Genomic DNA, 12621 nt, shown 5'->3' on the forward strand with positions numbered 1-12621 from the left:
TTTCGTTGCATAATGTATCAATTTATACAGTTCGGGTAATGAACCTAATCCGAACAAAACCGTAGTCTTAAATGTAGCAGTAGTATAAAGCAGTTATTGCAGCTGTAACCTTCACTTAAAACCGTACTAATATTTGGCTAAATATGATATCTTAGGGGGATCAGAAGTTTCTATAATTTCGTTTAAAATGATTAAATCCCATAGATCCAATACATTGGTTGAACTAAGGTAATCTGTTGAAGTATAGTATACACTATGATTCGTTTATTACTGGTAATATGTTCAATGAGGGAGAGGGCTGTGGGGTAGCCTAGTGGTTAAAGCGTTCGTTCGTCACGCCGAAGACCCGGGTTCGATTCCCCACATGGGCACAAAGTGTGAAGCCCGTTTCTGGTTTCCCCTCCGTTATATTGCTGGAATATTGCTAAAAGCGGCGTAAAACCACACTCACTCACTCAATTAGGGAGACGACTGAAACGACAAAGCCAGTAACTCCAAATTGGTTTCCAAACACTGACGAAGGAGATATAGGTTCCATTTTCCTCGAAGGGAGGCCTTCAACTACACTCGGGACTAGACATTTGGATGTTACGAGTATATGATGCCACCTACAGCTACCGTCCAAATGGGGCGGTGGGGTAGCCTAGTGGTTAAAGCGTTGGCTCGTCACGCCGAAGACCCGGGTTCGAATCCCCACAAGGGTACAATGTGTGAAGCCCATTTCTGGTGTTCCCCGCCGTGATGTTGCTGGAATATTGCTAAAGGCGGCGTAAAACCAAACTCAGTCAGTCAGTACTGTCCAAATGCCCACAATGCTAAATCAACAAATTAGTCAAATAAATCTTGGCGAATTGAATACAATTCAATGACTAAAGCTCAAAGCTTTAACTGAACAGAGTGATTTTTTGATTTTTTTTTGTTAATATATTTTATTCATTTCAACCATTTTACAATGTTTCATGACAGTAGGGGTAGGTTCTCTTTCCACAATAGACGTGATAGTTTATTGTAGCAGTTCTTTCGGCCATGCGCTTTTAAATGTTTAAATATTGTTGGTATGTTTGGAGATGCATTCTTCAATAGAGTGAGTGAGTTTAGTTTTACACCGGGGGACACCAGAATAGTGCCCATATGGGGAATAAAATCTGGGTCATCGGCGTGACGAGCGAACGCTTTAACCATTAGACTACCCCACCGTCCCAATTGAACGGAACTACGTAAACATTTACATGTATTTGCAATACCAACGATTTTGCGTAAAACATAATTACGATTCCTTCCTGAAGCCTGGTATGTATTAAGTCCTTCCGATTCAGAATGACTGAGCGAAAATGACAAATCCAGACTTCGAAACACCTCCTCCTGAAGAACTGAACAAACACCTATGGCACTACAGGATAAAGGACAGTCGAACCCCCACCCCCCTCCCAATTTATGCTTGAGGTACACCTTTACCTCCTAGTTTATCTTTTCAGAAATATTATTCAAAATTACACCCCTTGCTTTTTAAGCAATCAGGCCAGAGAACACACTTTCAAAAGGGTGGCAAACTATCCACAGAATCAAGTTTGAGCACAATGTACACAAATCACAGTGCAAGAGTTAGCAGAATCAAATGGAAAAGTTGGCACATAAATCAACAGTATCCAAATTGGTACGACACGGACTCCTCATCAGATTAAATCCCCCTCCACGATTTTGCAAGGAGCCTACAATGACAGATCGACGACTGTCATACAACCAGGTTAAAGCAACCTCACTATCATCAATATTCCAGCTATCTTCCTCTCTGTTGCTGCATCTTGCAATTTTTCAAACGTTACGGTAAACATTTACTTCCGTGAAAAGGTACCACTCATCAATATTCCAGCTATATGGCAGCAGTCTGTAATACATCGAGTCTGGACCAGACAATTCAGTGATCAACAGCATGAGCATCGATCTAAGCAATTGGGATATGTTGACATGTGTCGACCACGCCAGCGAACCTGACCACCCAACCCATGAGTCGCCTCTTACGGCAAGCATGGGTTACTGAAGATCAATTCTAGCCCGGATCTTCACGTGTCCACTTCAAGTATTAAGTATTGAAGCGTAACGAAAACAAGAGCCCCAGCTGAAAGCGTGCATTATCAAACGTCATGATAGTATGGAGATAAACCTACTGTGTTTTGAAACTAGAGATAGTATAACGGATTCATAACAGCTCTAAACTGAATGTAAAACTCATTCGATTTAAAATTACATTTAGAGCTATTATAAATCCAATATACTGCCTCGAATTTCAAAACAAAGTGGTTCATTTCATAACTGAACCAAACCCACTCACTGTTTTACAGCATGGCATCATTAAGTTATCAATAACCAAGGCAGTATTTGTAATAAAATAATTATCTTTATTTGAACAAGCAATTGAATGTGTTCATACATGTCACGGAGTCTACATCATCTGTACCGTTATATTCTTAAAGTCGTTGTTCAAAGGATCTTAGATATCAACCGCATGAATACAAGCAGCAGTGAACTGCTTAAATATCAGCAGATGTCAAACCTCATCTACTACACTAATGCTATGTAATCATGTCATGTCTACGAATACAACTGATTATAAACGATGAACGCTAGCATCTGCATTGACCGATTACTCTTCATATACTACACAAATTAAGTTACATCTCATCAGATCTATTTCTGAGTGACTATATGTGACCTGTCATTGGCACTGCAACACCCATGCTTCGGTTTTCTTAAATTAATTTCAGTAGTATTTATGAGGCCTGTTAGGTGGACATGCAAACTGACAACGTTCAAATCAAGCGTCAATTATTCAATGATGAAAACACTATCATCCGTCATGATGTTTGGTAGTAACTGTGTTCACGACAGTGAGTGGCACTGGGGTTCCTGGAAGACGTTAAAAGCTAAAGGAGTTTCCAGAATAATGGTTCGCGGATAACGTTGCTTTGTGAGAGACGTTCGATCAGCGGGATGTCCAGTCGATCCATTTGGTGTCAAGTCAATCACTGGGACCTGCAGACAATCTAACAAAGATGTCCAGTCAAACCCTGGGACGTCCACACAATCATTGGGGTGTACAGTCACTGACTGGGACGTCCACACAATCACTGGGACCTGCGGACAATCTTACAAAGATGTCCAGTCAATCCCTGGGACGTCCACATAATCATTGGGTTCTACAGACACTGACTTTGACGTCCACACAATCATTGGGGTGTACAGTCAGTTCCTGGGACGTCCACACAATCATTGGGGTGTACAGTCACTGACTGGGACGTCCACACAATCACTGGGACCTGCGGACAATCTTACAAAGATGTCCAGTCAATCCCTGGGACGTCCACAGAATCATTGGGTTCTACAGTCAGTGGTTTGAAGTCCAGACAATATCATAGGGACCTCCAGACAACCTTACAAAGATGTCCAGTCAGTTCAATGGGTTGTACAATCATTGACTTGGAAGTTCACACTATCACTGGGACCTCCAAAAAACCTCACGAACATGTCTTGTCAATGCCAGGAGCGTTCAGACAATCATTTGGGTTCTACAGCCTTTTGTTTGAAGTCCACACAATCATAGGGACCTCCAGACAACCTCAGAAAGACGCCCAGTCAGTTCCTGGGACGTCCAGACAATCGTTGGGTTGTACAGTCACTGACCTGGCAGTTCACACAATCATTGAGATGTTCAGTCAACCATCGGGATTTCCAGTGAGTCACTGGAATGTGAGTCAATCATCCGATGTCCAGTCCCTAAGACTTCCTCTCAATCATCGACTGTTCAACAACACTGGACATGGGTTTGCTTTCCGAAGGGACATAACTCATTCACATTTTCAAACGCCCATAAAATCATAATGACACGTTTACACTTCAGTCGTAATAACCCTAAAGGTGTCGTTGTCGGCACTGGTGCTACAGACATGTACCCCGGGTACGTTTCTGTAAAAGATACATATCCTAGCCATACAGAAACGCACCCTAGGACGAGTCCATTACGCACCGTTTTCTTGATCGGAACTGTCATACTGTTGTGAGATGCATTGGATAGCATTGTACAAGGAACAAATATTTCATAATGCACAGTATCACTCGTAATCAAGTATAACATGAACCGGTTTTGGTTTAGGGTGGAGAATATGGGCTCGTCAACCGCTTAGGGTAACTGGTATATTTGTGTATTATTAAACTGGACAAATATAGTTAGGGATATATGTAAATTTGAAATTATGAATAATGATCTATTTATTCATTGACACACTGATAAAATAACAATCATAAAAATGCCAATATCCCTAACTTATTTTGTCCAGTATATTTTGTTTATGTATTATGTATTATGACCTGGGCACATATCTGTAGTACACGTGCTGACAATGACCCCTTCAACCATAACAACATTGTAATTAGAAATTCAATTTTAAACTATGATAAATTCACTTTACACCTGTAAACTTCAATATGAATAACATTGTAAACTGAAATTCATGTCATGGCATTAGAAAACACAATGGTCAGGATAAACATAATAAAAAGTAGACACATAAAATAAAATAATGAGCCTAATATTCAAAATGACAGTGTAATAACTACAACTTAGCACTGAGCAAAATAACAGAATATCACATCAAGTCTAACCATATTTTGTATGAATATTGATTACTAAATGACATCATCATATAAAGCAGTACTTACGGCATCACCTGGAAGATTCAATACCAAAGCACTATTTGGCTTAGATTGTGTCCATACTTGATCGTAATAAATACTGATAATGTTCTAAAAATGACCTAAGTAAAAAACAATACATCTCAGTTGTTCAAGCCTATGAAGGTGAACAACATTTCCAAAAATCTAAAATACAAAATCTAAAGATCGTGTTGTATTCAGCATTAATCTGCCAACATAGATCCCTGTATAGGTGAACAACATTATACCTACCAGTGTTATCAACATATCTTTGTGAATTCAGGTGTATTCACTTCTCTGCAGCAATCCATAACCACCTACTGTATTTTATATTTACATACTTGAATATTTGTGCCAGCCCACCACATATAAGTAAGTGTTTTAAGTATGTGAATTCCATGTCATATCAAGATTTTTCCTGGGACAAACAGCCCTTCAAAACCTTCCACATACAAAGATATTAAATTACATTACTTGGCTTTATAAACAAACAACCAAAATAAACCATAACATCGAAAACATCATCCAGCAGCACTATCACAGCTCTCAGTTTAGCATACATATTTATTGTTTGTTGTTTAACAACACCTTCAGCATCGAAGATAATTGAGTCTGGACCAGAAAATCCAGAATCAGTATTATTAGCAAAGATTCACACCATTTCAGTAAAAGGACACAAAATGAACCTGGTCTCTGACTGACCACCCAATCTACTTGGCCACTTCTCAGGTAGAGATTAGGAATCACTTCCGCTAAACCAGAATCCCAGATGTGATACAAATGGACCATAACACCGATGGTACTCTTGAAAGTTCTGGAAAATTGTAGAAGAACTGTTCTGAGTGATCTTAGGCCATGCAGTAATGTCACCCATAGCAACCAGACAATGAAACATCTTGTCAGTCACTTAGATTTCGTTCCTCTGGGTTCAAAATAAGCATGAGACTCAGAAATATTAACAATTGTTGGATTCTCGAATTAAATTCAACACTTATATCAGTAAAACTAAAACTATCAATATCAATCTAAGAAGCATAAAAGCAAAATGAGAAAATTACCATGTGTAAAATTATACTGAGGGAAAAAATAACGGATGACTTGAAAGTGTTCCTGTATTTTTTTCCAGGTTTCTTCACAAGTTGTGCTTTCATGTGATCCCCTTATTTTTTCCCTCAGTATATCATGATATGAACTTTGATGAGATGTTAACTATCCAACTACCAATACATTTCTTGTGTATATCATAATTTGAGATGCTAAGTATATAGCAACATCCTATTATATACAAAGCAGGGGAGATAATTCTGTTTCAACGATTCATTGAACCGGAAGACTTCCTTGAGAACAGTACTGTTGAGAATGTTCACATATACAAGATCTGAACACATTGGGTATAACATTCAATCTCAAGCCATCCTAATGTTACCACATTGTTAGAAATAACAGTCATTCAAGATATTTACATCATATCATATTAAGTCTGTTTCCAACCATAAAGCAGGGATGGCCATGAACCCACATGCTGGTTTACAAACAAGACCTGGACAGAAGACATTTATCTTCAAGCAGTGTATGAAATAAGCCAAAAATCCAGCTAGACATTAGGGCTGGTAACTTCAAAATGTTACCAGCCCAAAATGGACTTAACCAGACCGAAATATGGTGACTTTACTCAGATGTATGGAACATCTAAAACTTTTACCAGACCATCGGGCTGGCTAGCTGTAAATTTATACCGGGTCCGTCAGAAATCTAGACCGTCTCGGCGGTCGGACGGGCCTTATTTCATACACTGCTTCAAGACAATGCCTTTTAGGCATATCTGAAAGCTCATTGGCCAGCACAAACTTTTGTAAGAAATAGATTTTGCAAAAAGATCATGTTAATTTCTTTGACAGTAACAATGACATAATATTAACTGATGACACTCATCTTTGTTGAAATGGACCTGATCCCATGTCTGTATTTCAAAACTTGATATTTGATAATCAGTTCAAAGATTTCTTGTAACAAGAGACAAGTCACTTGACAGCTTCTAGGGCTAAGATGAAATTCTACGTTCCCGCTGATAATTGTAAACCGTCTTCTAAAACCTGAAGAACATAATCCCTGAAAAGAGCATTTGATTGACACTGATGGTACATGCAATCTTAAACTAGTGGGAAACATTTTACATCAACAAAAATATTTGAAACATTCATTGTGAATCAGTCATCAGCTCTCTCATCTACGGTGTCATAATTTCATGAGTACATCATGTAGTGCATGAAGCATCAATATGAATCAGTAAATCCAAGTCTGACACAAGACCTACATGTTAGCCAGATGGTAGGATGAGATCAAAACCAGGGAGCAACTTATGAAGTCAGCAAAAATATTTGAAACAGTCATTGACAATGGTTAGTTACTGCTCTATCATCTACAGTATCATTATCACATGTGTACATCATGTAGCACGTGAAACATATGCATCAGTCATTCCAAGTCTAACACTAGGCTACATGAAAGCCAGCTAGTAGGATGAGATCCAAAAACAATGAGCAACTTATGAAGACTGCAAAAATATTTGAAACTACACCGACAACCGTTATTTTTTCTATTTCAAAATCTAAAGGATCATAATTATAGCAGCATATCACATACTGATCTTCAAAATAAATCATCAATGTAAATTAAGCAGTCCATGCCTGACACAGGACCTACCTTCCAACCAAACATTTACTGTTTATTGTGACCATTTTTCATTGGTTAAAGGTAGTCTAGTTCAGGCCCAAATCACTTACTCATCATATTTCATCAAACAAAAAGGGAGATCATATCTTTCATAAAGTCAAGGGACTGGTCCAGTGTTCGAAATATTACTGGGGTGGTGGTGGTATTATCAAACTTCTTACATGAAACAATATTTTTGTTGTAACAGAAAGTAGGGATGTCACGATACATAAGTTTTATGAATCGATACATATCACGATACCCATGTCACGATTCGATACACATCACGATACCTATTTTTGCAGCATTATTGTGTAAATTTACTTACATTTTGAACATTAACATTACATATTTTATAATTGTCAATGAAAAGATCAACATTTTTTATTCTCAGAGATCTAAAAGTTCTAATTTCCCATCTTTGTGCATGAAAAATAATCATTTATAACTCTCATAACATCAAAACACATGATACAATTGCAAAATGTAAATGATAAAGAAACATATTTAAACCGATACTTTCAAAACTAAATACTGATACAGTTTTGAATGTATCGATAATTGTATCATCTTAGAAAAAGTATCGATGTATCGATGTATCATGGCATCCCTAACAGAAAGCAACCATGGTAACAGTACAAACCAACAAGATTCGAACATAAAACATGACATCATTTTCTCAAGCACCGTTCATGCACATCACTTGATGATTTTACAAGACTCAGCCATGGGATCACACCCAGCATAAACCTTAAAGCGGGGATTGTCAAGGTCACCACGGTTTTTTATGATCCTTGAGGTCAGGGTCATCTGAAGGTGGACCAGTTGTCCGGACACATGCACATCTCATGTGTTGTCGGCCAGGTTCGTGAAACTCACGTGGAACACCCACCCAGTCCCTTTCAATGCCACCACTGAAATTTACAATAGTTTTTTAGTTACAACATTATTCTCTATGTTAAGCCTGATAATACCATAAGCAATGTATAAGTGCTGCTCTTCATCATACCAGCTTCTAAATGCCACTTGAACAAGTGAAGAAACTTCATACATAACATCAAAACAATATATCACCCTGTGCTCAGCAATATTCCAGCTATATGACAGTGGTGTGTAAATATTCGAGTCGGGGCCAGAAAATCCAGTGATCAACAACATGAGCATAAATCTACCGAATTAGGTTACGATGACAATTAACCAACTGGATTAACCAATATGCCTGACCACCCGATCCTTTTCGTCGCCGTTTATGACGAGCATGGGTTGCTACAGATCAATTCTAATCTAGATCTTCAGGTCAACCAAAACGTATAGTTAAGGCTAAATAAAAAATGTGTCAAAAAGGTTGATTGTAGGGATTTTCTAATATGTTTAATGTGTTTTGTAATATTTGTGAAACAATTTTTATGCTGCTTCTGGAAATATTACAGCAGGGGAAATGAGCTTTACACATTGTACTCAAGTGGGGAATCAAACCAAGATTTTCAGTGTGATGAGCAAACACTTTAACCACTTGGCTACCCTATCGCCCCCTTGTAATATTTGAGCAAGAAATTATTAATATGTTATTACCAATGGAATTTCTTAAGAACTGCATATAAATGTAGCTACAATATATAGTAAAATATCGTCTAGGGACTATGTGAATGGACATGCTGATTACTTCAACTGGAAACTGTGTATGTTAGATGTGAGTTTGTTATTTGTGTCCTTGGCATACTGAGAACTTCGTACCTTTGACTGGTGCACCACAACACAGTCCCTGTATCCTGGGCCCACTGGGAGTTGCAGGGAGGGAAGCGTTTTGTCTCAGCCTCTGTTTTAAGCTGGCTTTCTTTCGCTAAGTTAAGCTGTTCCTGATAATATTTTAGGTTCTCTGTAGGTTGGCCATTCCAGTCATAGAACTCTCCATGTACCTTGCCTGCAAACAGTCGGACAGGATAGATACCTCAATATTTATACTAAAAACTATATATCACTTAATGGTTAATCCGTTTCTTGAATATAATATCAGGGTGGTCTCTTGCAAATAAAGATTTCTAATTCCATTTAGAAATACAGGATTTCACATACATGTACTCTGCACTCTAAATGGAATTTGCAAACCCTGTGTAACTACGTCACTGATTCCCAACTACTGTTGTAAATCATCAACAATATTTATCTCATCAACAATATTTATCTCGATCATAAATTAAATTAACAGAAAAGGCATAAAATGAGTAAAAACAGACTTTGACATAATTGAACTCAAACGTTTTGTTTGTTTGTTGTTTCACGCCGCACTCAGCAATATTCCAGCTATATGGCGGCGGTCTGTAAATATTCAAGTCTGGACCAGACAATCCAGGGATCAACAATATGAGCATCGATCTATGTAGTTGGGATTCGATGACATGTGTCAACCAAGTCAGCCAGCATGACCACCCGATCCTGTTAGTCACCTCTTATGACAAGCATGGTCACAGGGATCTTCATAGGTCACAGGGATCTTCACAGGTCACAGAGAGTAACAAATACCAAGGTGTTGAAAAGTCACATAAACAAGAAGTCATTGAAACTGATAACCGAAGAAAATATATTCAAACAAAACTGCCACCAGAGAAATGCTCACCTATACATTTGTAATCTTTTTCATAGAAAGTCTGCCATCCATCAAGCCCCAGCAAATCAGGAAGTTTGAGGCCCTTTATGTCTTCCACTAGTCCATCTTCATTAAATTCTCCCGTGATGAACGCCCTGGTCCCATCACGACCTGAGTAAAACAAATGTAAAATACATTACCTATTCCTCCTTCACCATGGTTAAATGTTTAACAAAACAGACATGATCTACCCCAAATTTGTAAGTTTGGTTAACCACGGTATCATACCAAAGGTTGTTGAAAGCTACTCACTGTGCCCCTGCCTGGTTGGGAAATATTTTAAGATGTGTTTGTTGTTAAACACCTCACTCAGCAATATTACAGCTATATGATGGCAGTTGATAAATAATCAAATCTCAACCTGACATTCCAGTGATTGACATCATGAGCACCAATCTAAACAATTGGGAAACAAAGACATGCATCAACCTAGTCACCATCCAATGCTTTCAGTGACCTTTTAGGACAACATGGGTTGCTGAAGACCTAAGATGGTTATTACTTTTAAAATAAAATAGTGAAATTAGGCAACAGTGCCCTGCTTCTTCAGTCTTTGGGGTTAATTATGTAAGTGCAGGTTAACCCAAACCCTATCCATTAGGTACCCCGTGGAGTTAACAACCGCAGCTGCTTTGCAAGGCACTTGAGAGTAAACAGTAATATTACAAATGCATCATATCTGGGGCCAATGTTTATTGCAAAATGAACGGCACACTCCAGCACAGTGATGACTAACATAACATCACTGCCACAGGCTAATTTGCATATCACGTGACCAGACTTTTCTCTTGTTTGTAAAGTAACACACATATTCATAATAAGAAGAGACTGGACTCACGAAAGCTTTTCGGCGCTCTCTTCATAACGTTTTACATTGTTACATATATATTCTTCCACAACTGCGACAGTAAAGTCTATGATAGTACATATTTAGATATCAAACTGGCTGCATCGTTTGCTCTCCATCAGCTTCGATGACAGCACGTGGAGACGTACAACCTATGTAAACAAAGGATCGCTACGCAAAGCGAAAGAGTTACACGTTTTTGGATATTTTCTCAGTGAAACTAAACCATTCTGTTAAAGATGATTAGTTAGATGTGTAGACTCGTCAAAAATAAAAGAGCTAAGAAATCTGTACATTATATTGAATGGACATTGCAAGATGTGACGAATCGTCACATTTCTCTGGCCTGTGGCAGAGGTACTTCGCTGGCTTGCCGCACGAAACTCTGGGTAGGAGAGTGGGTGAACGGAGGCATATTTAATAGTCACTTGGCTAAGGATACGCCACATATCCTTACTATGGCCTGGAAATGCTCATGAGTCAAGCTGTCAAATGTGATCACTGTTACAACTGCTCTCAGTAACCAATGTTGCATCATTTTCACCTCATTGGTCACCTGTGCTACGCAAGGACCACATACCACCAGACAGCCTTACAATCCTTAGGATTAGTTGGGAGTTGGGTATGGGTTAGCTATATTTGTTCTTTTAATAATTTAATCTCAATTTAGGACCATCCATATATTTCTTTCTACTTTAGCCCAACAAAAATGGCTAATGCACATCAAGGTAAACAATCAGATACTGATCACTTTGGTACGAGCACTAAATATTTGAGATGGCACCAGTGATGGCTTTTTGAAAAACTCATTAGCCTAGCTTAACTTCAAGATTGCAACTTGGTAAAGTACAGCAGTGTAACAAAATCTACAACATTATCAAGAGGATCTTTCAGATGGATTATTTGAAATACTTGTGTTATTGCCATGTACACATTCACGACTTGACAACCAAGTTTAATGATTACCAGCAAATCCATGATAGCCTCCATCTGGACCATAATGTTTCTTTCCTTTTGTTACATCATATACTTTTCCCAAAACAGCCAGATAAATGTCGCTTCCGTCTTTTCCAACGTATTGATATAATTCGGATTTTGAAAATATTCTTTCAGACGTTTTTGATTTTCCGCTTGAGAAAACCTTTGACCTCACAAAAAATACACCAGATTCTACCGCATTTCTTGCATATTTGGGAAGGTATGATTTAACTAATTCTTGATATGGCGTTAGATGTTCAACTTCAAGCATCAAAAATACACTGAGGCAGCACGCCAACAACGAAAATATGAATATATATTTTCCCATTTTTCCTTAAAAATCGTCAGCAAATCAGGATGATTTGGGAGAAACACGCATACAGCCACAAACGGGTGTGAACCTGCAACAAATTCCCACAGCCTGTTTCTCAGATAAGCCTACTACAGAAAGTTTATGGAGGCCGCCATGATGAAAATGTAAAACTATAACTTCCGCTGGTTTGGATAATACGAAATACGAATGCAGTATTCTTTGGTAGTTTTCGTATGGTGAATAAGATTTACGAAATATGTATCCTGTAAATATTATATATCTATGGGAATTTACAGTTTTAAATGGTTGTGCGAATGAATGTCATTTGAATTCATATGGATCAGTTGAATTGAATTTTACTTGACCATTCAATGCTCGCACGCATAGCACCAATGCATTCCATAGAAACGACAACTTTAA

At 38.2% G+C, this 12621-nt stretch overlaps 1 protein-coding gene and 1 long non-coding RNA gene across 2 annotated transcripts; both read right to left on the reverse strand.

The window, feature by feature from the left end:
• Positions 1 to 2375: 2375 nt before the first annotated feature.
• LOC124290339 lies at positions 2376 to 7723 on the reverse strand. Its single transcript, XR_006901897.1, has 2 exons — positions 3512 to 7723; positions 2376 to 3428 (listed from the first exon to the last, which is right to left on the reverse strand). It is a non-coding gene; the product is annotated as an uncharacterized LOC124290339 (long non-coding RNA).
• Positions 7724 to 8093: 370 nt separating this feature from the next.
• On the reverse strand, positions 8094 to 12358 carry LOC124290338 (neuferricin-like). Its single transcript, XM_046727046.1, is given in 5 exon segments — positions 8094 to 8205; positions 8207 to 8333; positions 9154 to 9340; positions 10034 to 10174; positions 11877 to 12358. Coding segments are annotated over 5 exon segments (882 nt in total). The 5' UTR covers positions 12217 to 12358; the 3' UTR covers positions 8094 to 8118.
• Positions 12359 to 12621: the final 263 nt, after the last annotated feature.

The sequence above is a fragment of the Haliotis rubra genome, unplaced genomic scaffold (genome assembly GCF_003918875.1).
Source record: "Haliotis rubra isolate DU_JTF1 unplaced genomic scaffold, ASM391887v1 Scf462, whole genome shotgun sequence".
Lineage (NCBI taxonomy): Eukaryota > Metazoa > Mollusca > Gastropoda > Lepetellida > Haliotidae > Haliotis > Haliotis rubra.